Consider the following 17,710-nt stretch of genomic DNA (forward strand, 5'->3'; position numbering starts at 1 on the left):
GACAGAGACACAACACAGGTAGAGGGAGAAGCAGGCTCCCTGTGGAGAGCCGGATGTGGGACTCGATCCCGGGTGCCCAGGATCACGCCCTGGGCCGAAGGCAGGCGCCCATCCGCTGAGCCACCCAGGTGCCCCCAGAGTCCGTTCATTAAGCGCTAATCTTGGTCTCCAACTTTGATGCTTGACCCTTGACCTCAGGATTCTTTTCCCTCTTTCCTACCTATCTGAGGAAGGGTTGATTCCACACAGGTAGGTAGATTTCAAGCAACTGAAAGGGAAGGGAAAAGAAAAGAAAGCTGAAAAAGGCTACAAGCAGCACCCGGGGACGCCGCAGCCGCGCTCCCCGATCTCTCCAGGGAAACGCCTCCCGCCGCCCCAGGTTTTGCCTCCAGCCCCGGACCGTCCCGCCTCTGCCCTTTGCCCTGTACTTCCTCCCGCCCTTCCGCTCCCGCCCCCTCCGAGAGCAGCGGCGAGCCTCCGGAGGCTCCCATTGGCTCGTGTACGCTTTCAGTCTCTCCTCCCTCCAGAGGCCCCGCCTCCTCGCTCTGCGCCCTCCTTTTCGTTCCGCCGGCGCACGAGGCGTAGGCGCACAAATTCGGCCGCACCGCGGACTAGGGCGGTGGAGCAGCAGGAAGAGGCCTCTCTTTCTCGGAGCCCCACTGCCTTGTGGGATTGCGGCGAGTTCCTCCGGCCGAGGCGGGTTTTCCGGGTTCCGCTACCCGCCCCCCCGCCCCCCCCCCGCCTCCCTCGTGGAGTACGGAAGCTGAGAGGGCCCGCGGGCAGCCATGGCGGCTCACCTAAAGAAACGAGTGTACGAGGAATTCACTAAGGTGGTCCAGGTAAATTACGGAAGGGAAGGGCTCTGGGCCGGTCTGGGGCGGGGAAGGTTATCCACGCCCCAGACACTCCGCCAGAACAGACCGCGAAAGCTGGGTTGAGTGCGGACTACTTTGATGGGCTTTCCGAAAGTACACTTAAGGGGGCGTGTTCGTTTGCAGCTGCTGTTGCCATTATTAGTCTGTGCGGTCCGACACTTAAAAAAATAAAACGATTAGAGAGAACAGATAGCACTGTGCAATTTACGAGGATGTCCTCTCCGTTATTTCGGCTTACTCGGGTTACATTAGCACCTTCGTTCTACAGATGGTGGCTCAAAAGCTTCTGGAGGGATGCGAGGATCCAGAGCCCATTTCTGGTGGAGCCCTTCCCAACTCCTGTTGCAAAAAAAAAGGCGCCTAGGGACAAGTTGGTTATGTAGAACCCTAAGGGGTTGGAAGAGGAGTCTAGACTTCCTCAAGACCCAGCCAAAGCGGGGGTGGGGGGGGGCTGTCACAGGCTGCTTCGGGGCAGAGGTTTCCATTTGTGGAACAGCTTACTTAGGAAGCAGGGCTGTACTTTCCTCCGTTGGAGTTAAGGACAGGTGATTCGATCTCCTGACACCTGTGACTGTCCATGTGTCGCCTCATAGATGTTGCTAAAGTAGAGGTTGATTCCAGGTTATCTCGTGTGTCCTGCTTCTCGGACTTTTTTATGCAAATCGTCTGGTGATCTTGTTAAAATGTAGATTACCCCACTCAGTGAGATGGGGGAAGGTAGGCAATAATCTGCATTTCTGACGAGCCCCCAATTGATGCTAGTAGTAGATCAAAAGCATTCTTACTTAGATCCATAGACTGGCCCCTAAATCCTTAGACTTCTAGTGTAGCAGGAGTTAGACCATCCAGCAGGAAATTCCTTAAACATTTCATTCATTCCTTTAACGAGAGTGTTGAGTGAGTGGTTACTGTGTATCAGGTATAGCTAAAGGTGTTGCTACAAAGTCCGGTACACATTAAGGTCCCTGTCCTTTAGGAGCTTGCAGACTAATGGGAGAGACAGAAAAGCGTATATGTGATTGTAATACAGAGATGAGTGTATTGACAGATCAAGTTTTTCTGTCTCTTTTCACTTATCATTTCTGTTTTGTGGACACATTTTTGTACATATTCCCACTGACTGTAGGGAAGTTAGTCTGCTTATTTATTATTTTTTTGCTTATTTTTTCTTTTTTTTAGATCTTATTTATTTATTCATGAGAGACAGAGAGAGAGAGAGAGAGAGAGAGAGAGGCAGAGTCCCAGGCAGAGGGAGAAGCAGGTTCCATGCAGGGAGCCCCATGTGGGACTCGATCCCAGGTCTCCAGGATCAGGCTCTAGGCTGAAGGCGCTGCTAAACCAAGGAGCCACCTGGGCTGCCCAATTTTTTTTTTTTATTTTTCTTAAAAAGTGACTGAGATTTAGACTTGACATTTTCTAATTGCTCCATTTTATGTGAAATTAGTTTTCTTGAACTTTTAGAATGAGTCGAGGTTCAGGAAGGCTTTTCTTTTTTCTTTTTATTTTTAAGCAATCTCTACACCCACCGGCTCAAGCTCAACCTGGAATTCAAGAGTTGCATGTTGCACCAAATGAACCATCCAGGGCCCCCTTAGGACTGTTTTTCTAGTTTCACAGAGCTTCTTCTGTGATTTGCTTTCTGGAATTTTCTGGGGCTGTTTCCCCTGCCCACTTTTTTTTTTCCTTTGTAATTATGGTAAAATACATATTTTGCCATTTAAACAATTTTTTTTTTCTTTTTAAAGCTCAAGAATGAATAAGAGGCAGAGTGGCAGAGGAAGAGGGGAAGAGAGAATCTTTAGGAGGCTCCACGCTCAGTGTAGAGCCTGATGCAGAGCTTGATCTCACCACTTTGAGATTATGACATGAGCCAAAATCAAGAGCTGGAAGCTTAACCAGCAGACTCCCCAGGCTCCCCCATTTTAAACATTTTTAAGTGTACAGTTCACTGGCATTATGGACATTCATTCACATTGTCGTGCAGTGTGATTTCCTTTCTAACTATAGTTCTTTTGTTCCCACTTCTCAAGAGTACTCACTTTTCTTTGAGCATGTCATGTGTTTACACTTCTCCAAACTCTTGTACCTGTTGTCTCTTTTACATGGAATGCATGTCATTTTTTTCCATTATTTTTACTTTTGCATTTTTGTTTCAAGACCCAACTAAAACCTTATTAGCAAGAGTTTCGTCTCTTCCTCCACTGCTTCTGTGGCAAGTATTCTGTTTATACTCATCGATTTGTACTTATCACTTAGTGTTACTATAATTACCAGTTGTTAACCTTAAAAATAGTTATTTTAGAAACAAAAATGCAATTATTTGGGAATAATAGAGAATGTGCAATTCAGGGCATGCATGCCATGGCAAAACCACAAGCAAGTGCAGCAAACAAAAAAGAGGGCCTTTATTATATGGAGAAGGAGGAGGAAGCTGGGAGGGGTTATTTTGAAGGGAAAGTCTAGGGTGATAAGAGTTTCTTATTGGCTGACTTGCAAAGGTGGTAGATTTCTTGTAGGAGATGCAATGTACATCTTTCTCCTTGGGGCCTGTAATTGATGATTTTTTTCCTGTGGATGATTTTTCTCTTGTGATCTATAAACCACAGTTCTTTCCCTAATTGATTATTGAGTGGCACTGTTCTCCCTTCTAGGCCCCCCACCCTTATATCCTCCTTACTCGATTTTAGTGAGTTTTCTCTATTAATTTCACACGGTGTACATATCTCCTTACCAGTCTGGGCTCCTTAAGGACAGAGATAATACCTCGTTCATCTCCGTGTCCTTTGTTATGGGTGGGAGAGTCTGAGTGGTATAAATGGAGGTCTTGGTTCTTGGATTCCCCACAAAGATTTATATGAGGATCCAAGCTTGAATAAAGACAGAAAGAGTGTAGCAAGCACAAAGCAGTTTACTAAGGACAGTACCCTTTCAAAAAGGGAGAGTGGGCAGGCCCAGAGGTGGCTATTGTATTGGAGCTAGAGGGGTCATATTGTGTTGGCTAGGTTACCCTGGGGCAGAGGTTGAAGAGGAAGCTGCATGTTCTATACTTGTGGCTCTTGGTCTGTCAGCTCCAGGGTGTTGGAAGCCTTGCCAGGATGTTAAGAAACACAAAGTCAGGATGTCGTGTCCTCAGGCTTCTAATGTGTCACCTATTTATCACCACCTTTGCCCCCAGCTCTTGCCAAACGACTCTGTCCCCCCTGGATGACCATAGGTCTTGGCTCACTAAAATGTTATTGATGGTTGACTAAGCAGATATTAGTTTGTCTTTCCCCTCACATACTCTTATGGAAAATCTTCCTCAGATTTTGACCTGATTGGAGCCCAAGTAACACTGAAGACTGAATTTGTGTAGAAAAGGATGGGAATGGGTAAGGATTTTAAGAAAAGAGCTCATTTTTTCATTTCATTCTGCATAATCATTACCATAGAGTGATGAAATGGGATCTTAGTGCATCTGATCTTTTCCTCTGCTATGAAGAAGGGGAGGGAGAGAGAACTATATTTAGTGCTTATTGTGTTTGTACGCATAAAGACATTATACTTTAGTCTTCTCAAATATCTGTATCATACAGGAATTGTATTCCCTTTTATAGAAGAAGGATAGGCCTCCTCTCACTAGTAAGTGGTTACTGAACCCAAGTTCTGACTTCAAAATCTTTGGTCTCTTTATTTTTTTTAATTAATTTATTTTATTTTATTTTTTTCTTTGGTCTCTTTATATCATGCTCTACTTTATTCCTGACTAGAATAATTCTAATCTTTTCTCTGTAGTATTGTAAATTTTTTTTTTGTAGTATTGTAAATTTGATGAGAGGTGATTGCTCAGAATATCAAAACAACGCATCAAATGTTAAGGAAAATTATTGATTTTAACATTTGTTGTCTTTATGATGAGCTCAATACCTACCCAGCAGAGCCTGACTTAAGCCTTGGAGTGACAGTTTCCCTTTTATGTCAACTTTTTGGACTCCTTATAATAATGAATATATCTAGAAAGTTTCTAGTTATAAGCCATCCTTGAGAGAATTGAGAAAATAGTTACATAATTTTGTGTGTCCTGTGGTTCAGATGAGGATCCCTAGTTGAGAAAGACTGATAGTAGTGTCATAATTCCCATTTTATAAATGATGACAGTAAGAATTATGACTTACTTAGAGCAGCAGAATTGGAACTCAGAGACCAGTCCTAATGCTGAATAATCATTCAGGAAACATTTGTTAAGTGGCTACAGTTTGCAAGGAAATTGACTATTTAAAAAAATTTTTTATACTAATCAATCATCCTTTTAATAAAGGCAGGATGGTTTGGGTAGTCATTTGGAGTAAGGAGAAGACTTTTTACTCAATGTAAGCTACAGATAGTTCCCATCAGTTCCAGTTTTCTCACAAGGAAAGCTGAGCCAGGTAGGTGTCTCAGCACAGTCTGAACATATTTATAGAATCAAGATTTCTTTTTATGTATTATTTTAAAGATTTTATTTATTTGAAAGAGAGGGAGAGAGAGAGAGGGAGAGAGAGAGAGAGAGAAGAGCTTGAGCAGGGGAGAGGAGCAGAGGGAAAAGGAGAAGCAGACGCCCTGCTGAGCAGAGAGCCTGATTTGGTGCTCAATCCTAGGACCCTGAGATCACGATCTGAACCGAAGGCAGATTCTTAACTGATTGAGCCACCCAGGTGCCCCGAGATTTCTTTTTAAGTAAAGAATGGAGCAGATATTTCATGTGTCCTTTTAACCCAAAAGCTACAACAGTCCTGAGAGATTGGTAGAACAAAATGTTAGTGGATCTATTTTACAGAAAAAGAAATTGAGACTTGTAGAAATGAAATGACTAGTCCAAAGTGGTGGGAGCTAGTGAAAAGCAAAATGGGGACTCATAGTCTTGCCTCCACTCCAGTGCCCCTTTTCCAGTTCATAACACTGCTTTTTCCTAAAGTTAAGTCTACCAGTTAAATATATTATCTGGAATAAGGAAATGAGGCAAAGTGAAATTGGCAGAGCCTCTATTTTCATGTGTTATCTTTCCTATTCCTTTGCAGCAACAACAGGAGGAAATTGCAACCAAGAAACTGCGATTGACAAAACCAAGTAAATCTGCAGCACTCCACATAGATCTGTGTAAAGCTACCTCCCCAGCAGATGCTTTGCAGTATCTACTCCAGTTTGCCAGAAAGCCTGTTGAAGCAGAAAGTGTGGAAGGAGTAGTCAGGATTCTCTTGGAACATTATTACAAGGTAAGAACGTCTTGAGGACCTGATGGGAGTATAAGAATTGTATCATGTCTACCAAATGGGTTAGTATTGCAAGATAAATAAGAAGGTGTTAATTCAGCACTCTTTTATTGAGGGCCTTCCATCTGTGGGGCACTATAGATACAGATATAGAGATAAAAAATGATCCAAATCCTGTTTGCAGAAACTTGCAGCGTCTCTGTGTGGATGTAGAGAGTATCCATATAGCATATACAGAGACAGATGTGAACATACTTCTGGGGGTAGTGTTGCCTGTGTTATGTAGAGTGCAGTGGGAATACAAAAGACTTCAGCCTTGACCCTCTGTAACCAGATTTGTCTCTGAAATGTCATCCTGTGTTATTGCCCTAATTCAAGGCCCTCGTGTCTAATTTGATAGCCTACTTCTTTTTAACCTTATTTTTCCTTCCTTAGTAGCATTTCTCCATGTATTTTACTGAGTTAGAAAAAACATCAATTTGTGATGTACTAAACTTCAGGAAATACTTTAAGCAGAAATGAAATTCATGAGTTGTGTTATTTTTCAGTTTATGTAAGTAAAATCTGAAGTAAAAGGGAAGACATGATTTCCAAATGTATGAATCACAGATGAATCAAAGTTTTAAACTTAATATGAAAATTTTCAAGCCTATAAAAGAGTTGAGACAGTACTATAATGAACAGCCAAATAACCCATCTCTGGGATTCAACACTTAACAAATATTTTGCCAAATTTTCTCCCTCTGTTTGCTTTCCTTAAGTTTTTAAAAGTATCATATATTTCCCTAAATAGTTCAATAAGAAACAAAAAATAAAACACTTTAACCACATCAAATAAAACTAAAAATTCCTTAATGTCCTCTAACAACTAGTCCATATTCAGATTTCTCTTATTCCCCAAATATCTTTTTATAGTTGATTTGTTCAAATCAAAATGCAAACACTATTCACACATGACATTTCGTCTTTTTTAAATCTAGAACAATTTTTATTATTTTGGTGACTGTATAAAGAAACTCAAAGTCAGTTGTTGATAAAATGTCTTGTTTTCTGAATGCGTTTACTTCGGGGGTTAATTTGATCCTCTATCCCTTTTATTTACAAGGAATGGAAAATTAGATATACAGTATAGGCTTTGTTAGATTCAGGTTAAGCATATTTTTGAAATTTTAAATAGTATGTTATAGATGATGATTTGTATTTCATAATGTATCTGTTAGGGTGCATGTAATGTCTTCAAGTGTTCCCATCAGGTTTTCTCTTCAGTATCTTTTATTTCTGTAAACTATTTAAATCGTTTATTTAAATCGTTTATGTGTGACATAAAGGGTCTTTTCCTTTACATATAAAATGTTCTAGCTTAATCAGAAATGCTTGTAGTTTCCCAAAGATGTCGTGGATTTTTCAGAAATGCTTTTCCCCTAGGCTAGAACCCCTCTGTCTTCTTCCCACTGCCCTGTGATCTGGTTTGCCACCTTTTTCCGTCAAGCATATTCTTTCAGTCTTTCCACTTAGGTTTCCTTCTGCCTAGAACACTTCCCTCAGATGTTCATATGTCTACTTTTTACACTTTGTTCAAGTCACAGCTCAAATGTCACTTTATCATTAAGGCCTTTTTTTAAACCCTATATTTAAAATTGAAACTGCCTATTCTACCCTAAAACCTCCTAGCCCCCTTCCTTGATTTGGTCTTCTCCATAGCACTTAGTATCTTCTCATATATATTTTTTAAATTGAGAGAGCAAGCATGTGTGTGGGAGGAGGGGGGGGAGAGAGAGGGAGAAAAATCCTCAAGCAGACTCTGCTGAGCATGTAGCCCAATATGGGGCTTGATCTCACAACCCTGAAATCATGACCTGAGTTAAAATCAAGAGTCCAACTGAGCCACCTTGGCACTGTCCCCATCTTCTCATATTCTATATGATTTTCTCATTTATTTGGTTCCTTGTCTGTTTCCCCATACAATAATGTAAGCGCCTCTTGAACAGGGATTTTTTTGTTTTGTTTTGTTTTTTTGAATTGGTGAGTCCGGGGGCAGCTGGGTAGCTCAGTTGGTTAAGCATCTACCTTCGGCTCAAATCATGGTCCCTGGGATCAAATCCTGAGTTGGGCTCCCTGCTCAGCGGGGAGCCTTTCCTCCCTCTCCCTGTGCTACTCCTGCTGCTTGTGCACTTGTTCTATCTCTGTCAAATAAATAAAATCTTTGAAAAATAAATAAAATCTTTAAAAATAAATACAATAAATTGATGAATCAGCAGCACCAAGAACAGTGTGTGGTAAAATTAATATTTGTTGAATGAGTGAGTGTATGCTTTTATGAGACTTATTACTCCGTTAACAAATGCTTATTATATATCAGGAATTTTTCTGGGCGCTGGGCAGTCCTGTTAGCTCTTAGTATTGCTAGTGTTTGCCGTATGTCTCTCTCCTTTAGACTTGAAGCCCTTAAGTTCAGAGACTACAGATCTGTTTAGTCTGTGTCCCAGTGTGTGGCTTGGTTCCTGGAACATTGTAGGGGGTTAATAAATGCATCTCTCATGTTTTACATGAATGTCATCAGGGTTTCTGTTTTCAGGTTTTTAGACACTTAGTGATCTATTTTTAGTTACCTCTTGGCAATATCTACTTATCTTTTTTTTTTTTTTTGATTTTACTTATTTATTCAGGAGAGACAGGGAGAGAGAGGCAGAGACACAGGCAGAGGGAGAAGCAGGCTCCATGCAGGGTGCCTGAAGTGGGACTCAATCCCGGGTCTCCAGGATCACGCCCTAGGCTGAAGGCGGTGCTAAACTGCTGAGCCACCGGGCTGCCCAAACTTGTTGGAATTTATAAAGCTCTTTCCATGTGTGATATTTTTTAATCCTGATGACAACACCATTGTTATTTATGTAATCCAGGTAAGAAACTAAGCTTGGAGCAGTTTAGTTTCCAAGGTGACCCAGCTAAGTAAATGGAGGGTCTGGATTTGAATGGTGGGGGGTTAACTTTTTGTCATGTAACATTTCAAATATATATACAAGTAGAGAGAATGGTTTAATTAATTCTGGTGTACCCAGTACCCAGTTTTCAGCAGTTACCACTTTATGGCCAAACTTGTTTTATTCTCATGCCTCCCACCCAGCAGTCTGTTTCCATTTCCTCCACTCTTACCCTCTCTGCCAAATTCTCCCTGAGACCATATCATTTTGTTCATAGATTTCAATTTATATCTCTAAACAATACTATTTTAAAAGACATAATCAATATCATTATCATGTCTAAAAGAAAAATTGAACTCTAGCATTCCGATGTCATATCCTACACTCTTTAACCAGGCCATGCAGCTTACATTAGTCTAGCAGATCCTAGCCTCAAAGGGAATGAGGAGAGATGCCATGTATCCAGGTCTAGATTGATAACTGTACAATTTTTTATCCTTTCATCTTATATCCATCAATGTGATCTCTCATATTTTAGATAGACTGCTTGGGCTTCCGCTTCTGTCCTCCAAATTTTTTTGTGGTCAGGCAGCAGTATCTGAACTTCTTTTACATGAGGGGTTCATTTATATTACTGTGCTGGTTGCTGTGAAGGATGTAGAACTGTGAGATATGTTTCTTGTCCTTTTGGGGCTAGCAGTATAGTTGATATACCAAATAATACATGTAGTAAATAGGGATGCCTGGGTGGCTCAGTGGTTGAGTGTCTGCCTTTGGCTCAGGGCATGATCCTGGAGTCCCGGGATTGGGTCCCACATCGGGGTCCCTGTGAGGAGCCTGCTTCTCCCTCTGCTTATGTCTCTGCCTCTCTCTGTGTCTCTCATGAATAAAAAAATAAAATCTTAAAAAATATATATGTATTATATATGCATATATATGTAGTAAATAGATAACAAGAGCTAAAGTTATTCATCTGTTCATTTTTTTAAGAGATTTTTAAAAAGATTTATTTATTTATTTATTAATAGAGACACACAGAGAGAGAGAGAGAGAGAGGCAGAGACAGGCAGAGGGAGAAGCAGGCTCCACTCAGGGGGCCCGACATGGGACTCGATCCCGGGTCTCCAGGATCATGTCCTGGACCAAGGGTGGTGCTAAACCGCTGAGCCACCAGGGCTGCCCCATTTTTTTTTTTTTTTTTTTAATTTTCTTGAAATGTCATGAATTCTAACTCAGTGCCAGGCTTTGTGGAGATGTTGGAGATAAGAGATGATTATGTGATCCCCAACCTGAGTCTAGTTGGATAGATATACAATAAATGGATAATAACATAGTGTTATAGGTGCTGTGAAATCTGGGACAGGTTATGATGTTACCTCAAAGAAGAAGGTAATCAGTTTGATTTGGGATTAGGGGACTAAAGTAGTAGTGATGCTTGAGATGAGTCGTCTTCTTTTTTTTTTTTTATTTTATTTTATTTTTTATTTATTTATTTTTTTTTTTTTAATTTTTTTTTTTATTTATTTATGATAGTTACAGAGAGAGAGAGAGAGAGGCAGAGACACAGACAGAGGGAGAAGCAGGCTCCATGCACCGGGAGCCCGACGTGGGATTCGATCCCGGGTCTCCAGGATCACGCCCTGGGCCAAAGGCAGGCGCCAAACCGCTGCGCCACCAGGGATCCCTCGTCTTCTTTTTTTAAAAAAATATTTTATTTATTTATTCATGAGAGACACAGAGAGAGAGAGAGGCAGAGACACAGGCAGAGGGAGAAGCAGGCTCCACTCAGGGAGCCCAACATGGGACTCGATCCCGGGTCTCCAGGATCATGCCCTGGGCTGAAGGTGGCGCTAAACCGCTGAGCCACCCAGGGATCCCAGAGAGAAAGAATCTTAAGCAGGCTCCATGCATACCGTGGAGCCTGATGCAGGGCTTGATCTCAGAACCCTGAGATCATGACCTGAGCCAAAATCAGGAGTTCGACACTTAATTAACCAAGCCACCAGGGGACCCACACTTTTCAAGCTTTTTTTTGTGAAATATAACACATAAAGAAGAATATGTAGAAAAACCTCATTCAGCCTGTTGCTCTGTCACACACTATGAACACTGTGTGTAACCACCATCCAGGTCAAGAAATGGAATATTATCAGCTTCTTGTAAGCTTCTTCAAATTCCCCTCTAATGATTTAGATCTTTCCTAAAAGATAACCTCCAATGTTCTGACTTTCAGGGTAATAACTGTCTTTCTTTTATTTCTTACCATTAAGCCTGCACTTCTAAATACAGTTTATTTTTGTCTTTTTTTAAAAAACCTCATATAATTAGAAAATTATATGAGAATATAGTGTATATCTTTTTATGTGTGGCTTTTGCTCAGAATTCTACCTATATTGGTATTCATTCATATTGTTGACAGTAGCTATAGTTCATTATCTATCTATCTATGTATCTATCTATCTATTTATTTATTTAAAAGGCCTTATTTATTTATTTATGAGAGACACACAGATAGAGAGGCAGAGACACAGGTAGAGGGAGAAGCAGGCTCCATACGGAGCCCGATGTGGACTTGATCCCGAGTCTCCAGGATCACACCCTGGGCCAATGGCAGGCGCCAAACTGCTGAGCCACCCAGGGATCCCGCTATAGTTCATTTTTACCAGAGCATAATATTTCATTGAATGAATATACCCTAATTTATTCATTCCATTATTGAGGGACATTTAGACTGTCTCCACTTTTTAGCTATTACAGGCTAGTGCCATGAACATTTTGTATAAGTCTCTTGGTATGCATTTCTTACATTTCTGTATTCTGTATACCCTGGAGTGTAATTACTGAGCCAACTTTTTCAAAGTGGTAGTACCAATTTACACTGCTGTTGGCACTGTGAGAATTCCAATTCCACATATTTGCCACATTGGAATTGTTGATCTTTTTCATTTGACAGTTCCTGTTGTATTTTGATGAAAAGAAGTTCTTAACGTAGTCCAATTTGACAACCTTTTCATTTGATTTTGGACTTTTCTTATCTGACATAAGAAGGGTTTCCCAACCCTGAACTCATGAAGACATTTTGCTGCATTGTTACTAGAAGCTTACTTGCTTTTCACACATGGGATTAATTTGTGTGTATGTTGCTTGTGTAAATGGAAATTCAAATGTCCAGCACCATTTATTGAAAAGAATATCCTTTCTCAGGCAGCCCGGGTAGCACAGCGGTTTAGCTTCGCCTGCAGCCCAGGGTGTGATCCTGGAGTCCCGGGATCGAGTCCCACATCAGGCTCCCTGCATGGAGCCTGCTTCTCCCTCTGCCTGTGTCTCTGCCTCTCTCTATCTCTCTCTCTGTGTGTCTCAAATAAATAAATAAAATCTTAAAAAGAAAAAAAAAAGCTGAAAGCTTTAAAAAAAAAAAAAAAAGAATATCCTTTCTCCATTGTTCTGTAGTACCACCTTTGTGGTAAATGAAGCGTCTGTATATAGGTATTTCAGGTCTTTCTATTCTATTCCAGTAGTCTATTTGGCTATTCTTATGCCAGTACCATGCTGTCTTAGCATAGCATTATATTAAATCTTGACATCTGGTAGGACAAGTTCACTTACTTTGCTTTTCTGTAAGAATATCTTAGGGATGCCTGGGTGGCTCAGTGGTTGGGTGTCTGCCTTTGACTCAGGTTATGATCCCGGGGTCCTGGGATCGAATTTTGCATCGGACTCCCTGCAGGAAGTCTGCTTCTCCCTCTGCCTATCTCTTTGTGTCTCTCATGAATAAATAAATAAAAATCATAAAAAAAGAATATCTTAGTCATTCTTGATCTTTTCATTTCTTTATGAATTTTGAAATCAGTTTGTGAAATTTTGCCCCCAAACAAAATTTCTGTTAGGATTTTGATTAGATTTACATTAATCCTATAGTTCTTTTTTTTTTTTTTAAGATTTTATTTATTTATTTATGAGAGACACAGAGAGAGAGAGAGAGAGGCAGAGACACAGGCAGAGAGAGAAGCAGGCCCCATGCAAGGAGCCTGACATGGGACTCGATCCTGGATCTCCAGGATCTCGCCCTGGGATGAAGGTGGCGCTAAACCGCTGAGCCACCTGGGCTGCCCTAATGGTATAGTTCTGATGACACTTTACATTTGACATTTTACAGTATTGAGTGTTCAAGTCCATAAACGTGGTACAGCCCTATTATTTTAATACTGTTGTATAGTTTTCTGCATAGAGATTTTGTACATTTTCTGCTAGTTATTCCTAGATATTTAATATTTTGTTATTGTAAATGACAGTATTTTTATAAAATTTCATTTTCTAACCCTACATAGCTGATACTCAGGAATGCAGTTGACATTTATTAACTCATATATCTTACAACCTTACTAATTAAGCTCACCTAACAATTTTAATAAATTACATGTAGATTATCTTGAATATTTTACAAATAATTATCAGCAAATAGCTTTAATATAATGATGCCAGTTATCTTTTGATTATATACCTATCTCTGCCTTTTACTTTAATCTTTTTTTGTATCTTTTTGTTTTAGATAAGACCTTTGTAAAGAACGTAGTTAGTTGTTTTTTTTTTTAAAGATTTATTTTTATTAGAGAAAGCATGGGGAAGGGCAGAAGGAGAGGGAGACAAGCAGACTCCCCACTGAGCAGGTAACCTGATGCCTCCTCCTCTCCTTTTCTTTTTTTTTTTTTTTTTTAACCACAAGCCAATCTTATTTAAATCAGGACTGTCCAACTGTCCAAGAGAAACATTCTATTAGCCACTCATGATCTGAATTCTGGTCAATGAGATCAATTTAAATATGGTACACATAAAAAAAAAAGTCATGAGAAATTTTTGTTGTGTAATAAATAAGGCGATGGGGATCCCTGGGTAGCTCAGTGGTTTAATGCCTGCCTTTGGCCCAGGGCATGATCCTGGAGTCCCAGGATCGAGTCCCACGTCAGGCTCCCGGCATGGAGCCTGCTTCTCCCTCCTCCTGTGTCTCTGCCTCTCTCTCTCTCTCTCTCTCTATGTCTATCATGAATAAATAAATAAATAAATCTTTAAAACAAACAAATAAATAAATAAGGCGATGGCCAATTATTACTCCTTAGTAGCTTTTTTGAGATAAGCTATTATGTCTACTCTTTCCCCTGTCTTCTTAATGCCAGCAAAGATCATTTTTGTTCCAGGGATGTACTTCTTGGGATTCCCCGAATACTCCATCAGCGTCTCCTCTCCTCAGGTGATGCCTTTGTTCTTGTTGGCATCCGTGTAAGAAAATCCAGAGGCCTGACCAGTCTTTCGCCCAAAGAAACCATGGAGGTTTGGCTCAGTCTTGTGCTTGCCTCCCTTTTCTACAGTATGGCACTGGGCACACTTATGAACAAAAATCTTCTTGCCCTTCTCAACATCACCCATTTTTGAATCACTTTTCTGTCGCGTACGAAACGAAGAAGCCCATTCGTGAGCCGGATATCCCGCTCTCTTCCTCCTCTCCTTTTGGGGCTTCAGTTACATGCGTGTTAGGGCATCTCTTTGTGTCCTATTCCCTTCTTTTCCAATCTTTCGTTCTTTTGTCTCCTTGGGCTTCATTCTGGACCTATCTTCTGGTTCACTCCTCTCTTCACCTTGTCTAGTCTCCTGTTATACCTATCCATTTGTTCTTAATTTCATTGATTGCTTTGTGGTTATTTCTATAATTTCCTTTGTTTTTTAAAATTCTGGTTCTTGGGCAGCCTGGGTGGCTCAGTGGTTTGGTGCCGCCTTCAGCCCAGGGCCTGATCCTGGAGACCCGGGATCGAGTCCCACGTCAGGCTCCCTGCATGGAGCCTGCTTGTCCCTCTGTCTGTGTCTCTGCCTTTCTCTCTCTCTCTCTTTCCATCTCAAACGAATAAATAAATCTTTTAAAAAAAATTCTGGTTCTCTGTTAAAAATCTCATTTTGTCTTTATTGCTTTCAACATAATAAACAATTATTTTAAAATCTGTGTCTGGGGCAACCCCGGTGGCCCAGTGATTTAGCACAGCCTTCAGCCTGGGGTGTGATCCTGGAGACCCGGGATCGAGTCTCATATCAGGCTCCCTCCATGGAGCCTGCTTCTTTCTCCCTCTGCCTGTGTGTCTGCCTCTTTCTCTCTCTGTCATGAATAAATAAATAAAACCTTAAAAAAAAATCTGTGTCTGGTAACTCCAATAAATGGATCCCTCTAGCTGTGTCTTATAATATCTGTTCAATTATCTGATCTGCTAGCATGCTTTATTTCTTACTGTATTAGGCAATATATTTCCAAAATTGTAAAAATAATTTGAGGTTTAGGATGACTTAGTTTAATCCAGAGAGTATTCGTTTCGGTCCAGAAATCCAGGAAGAATTCTCATTTCAGGAATTAAGATGATTCAAAGCTGACCTGCAGTCCCTACCAAAATCTATTTTTATTTCATTCTTACTCATATTGTTGTAGCTTTTTGGAGTCCTAATCCAAAGTGATGGGGTTTATTAGGCTGCCCTTTCTCACCCTCAAACCCTTAGACTTACACCCTAGCCGTTGTCCCTCTGACCTTACCTACTGTCAGAAGCACTGTTTACTTTGCCCCTCATTTCTCTATTCCCTATTCCCCTTGTTGGCAGAAGCCTGAAGTAAAAGCAGCCTCACACTTTAGGTGAACCTTCCTGGGCCTAGGATCCTAGTTCTTTAAATCTTTATTTATCTTTTACTTTTCTAATACTTTCAAATACACAAATGTATATACACACATACATATGTCTGCATATACATACATGTATGTTTATATGCATATACGCATATATGTTTGTATGTATACGTGTGCACACACACACTTTTTTTTTTGCCATCCATAGTATTTTTCTAGTTTTCCTCAGCAGAAAAATTGATCTGAATTATCTAGCCTTGCCCTTAACAGAAATGGGAGTCTTGCTAATAATGTCTTTTGCCGCACTATTGCAATATACTCTTAATTTGTCTCTGCCTAGTTTTGTGCCTTCCTTTTTTTTTTTTTTTTTTTTTTTTTTTTTTTTTTATTTATTTTTTTTTTTTTTGTTTTTTTTTTTAGTTTTTTTAGTTTTGTGCCTTCCAATCCAGTCATTCTGTTGAGTCTGGATTGATATTTCAAAAACTCAAATCTGTTAATGTCACTCTCCTGTTTATGGTTCATCAAAGCTTTTTCATTGCTCTTATGACAAAAATTATTCATTTGTTTATTCAACAGTGAACAAATATGTGTTGAATTCCTGCTGCATGGAGGGCATTATTAGAAAGATACTTGCCATTATTCTCAAAATGATGTGGTGCCTGTTAGTCTCTTCCACCTCATCTAAGGGTGCCTGGGTGGCTCAGTCATTTGGGCATCTGCCTTCAGCTTAGGTCATGATTGGGTTGGGGGTCATGATCTGTCGGGGTCCTGGGATCCAGCCTTCTGTTGGCCTCCCTGCTCAGTGGAGAGCCTGCTTCTCCCTCTCCTCCCCTCTTGCCCTCTCTGTCACTATCTTGGTCTCTCTCTCTTGCTCTCAAATAAATAAATAGATAAAATCTTTTTTTTTTTTTTTTTAAAGCCTCGTCTTGTGTCAATGTACATTTTAGCCATATTGCCCTTTAAGTTCTGGAAGTTATGGTGTTTTTCATGACTCAGAGCATTGATTCATTCTTTTTCCTCTGCCTCAAGTTAGATCAGGATCTCTGACCGTGATAATGCCATTATTTTAAAGTCATGTCTGGAGGTGCCTGGTGGCTTAGTTGGTTAAGCCTCTGCTTTCAGCTCATGTCATGATCCTGGGGTCCTGGGATGGAGCCCCACATCAGGCTTTTGCTCAGTGGGGAGTCTGCTTCTCCCTATCCTTTTGCTCTCCCACCCACCCTGCCCCTTCTCTCTCAAATAAATAAATAAATAAATAAATAAATAAATAAATAAATAAAATCTTTAAAAAATTATAACAGTAATATTCATTGTAACAAATTGAAGCACTACAGAAGTGTATGAGAATGAGATTTGCTTCTACAGATAAAAAATGTTAAAATGGGGTGTTTGGGTGACTCGGTTGAGTGTTAAGACTCTTGGTTTTGGCTCAGGTCATAATCTCATGGGTTGTGTGATTGTGGCGCATTTGGGCTTTCAGGCACTCGGGGGAGTCTGCTTGAAAGATTCTCTCCCTCTGTACTTTTCCCTTCGCTTGCTTGTGTTCTTTCTCTCTAAATAAATGAGTAAATCTTAAATGAAAAAAGTTTAAAAAATGAGCTTTCTAGACAGTACTTTGGAGAGAATCACCACTAACAGTTCTGTATGCATTTTTCTAGAGTTTTATATACAGCATTTTAGAATTTCCCGTATTCTGAGTTTGCGCCTTTCTTTTTTTTTTTTAAAGATTTTATTTTTATAAATCTTTTTTTTTTAAATTTTTTTATTTATTCATGAGAGACACACACACACAGAGAGAGGCAGAGACACAGACAGAGGGAGAAGCAGGCTCCATGCAGGGAGCCTGACGTGGGACTCGATCCAGGGTTTCTAGGATCACGCCCAGGGCCAAAGGCAGGCGCCAAACCGCTGAGCCACCCAGGCTGCCCAGTTTGTGCCTTTCTTCTGCCTGGAACACTGCTTCCTTAAATCTATCTCTGACTCTGTATCTGACTCATTTAAGTATCCTTTCAAAAACTGGATCCTCAGAGTGGACT

General features: G+C 40.5%; 1 protein-coding gene and 1 pseudogene across 1 annotated transcript in view; one reads left to right on the forward strand and one right to left on the reverse strand.

The window, feature by feature from the left end:
- Positions 1–725: 725 nt before the first annotated feature.
- Positions 726–17,710, forward strand: part of INTS4 (integrator complex subunit 4) — a 110,993-nt gene continuing 94,008 nt past the window's right edge. Inside the window, exons 1-2 of the mRNA XM_038568511.1 lie at positions 726–839; positions 5,912–6,106. Of these exons, the coding sequence (XP_038424439.1) occupies positions 786–839; positions 5,912–6,106 (249 nt within the window). The 5' untranslated portion in view covers positions 726–785. The remainder of the gene's footprint in view (positions 840–5,911; positions 6,107–17,710) is intronic.
- Positions 14,125–14,442, reverse strand: LOC102155491 (annotated as a pseudogene).

This window comes from Canis lupus, chromosome 21, assembly GCF_011100685.1.
Source record: "Canis lupus familiaris isolate Mischka breed German Shepherd chromosome 21, alternate assembly UU_Cfam_GSD_1.0, whole genome shotgun sequence".
NCBI lineage: Eukaryota > Metazoa > Chordata > Mammalia > Carnivora > Canidae > Canis > Canis lupus.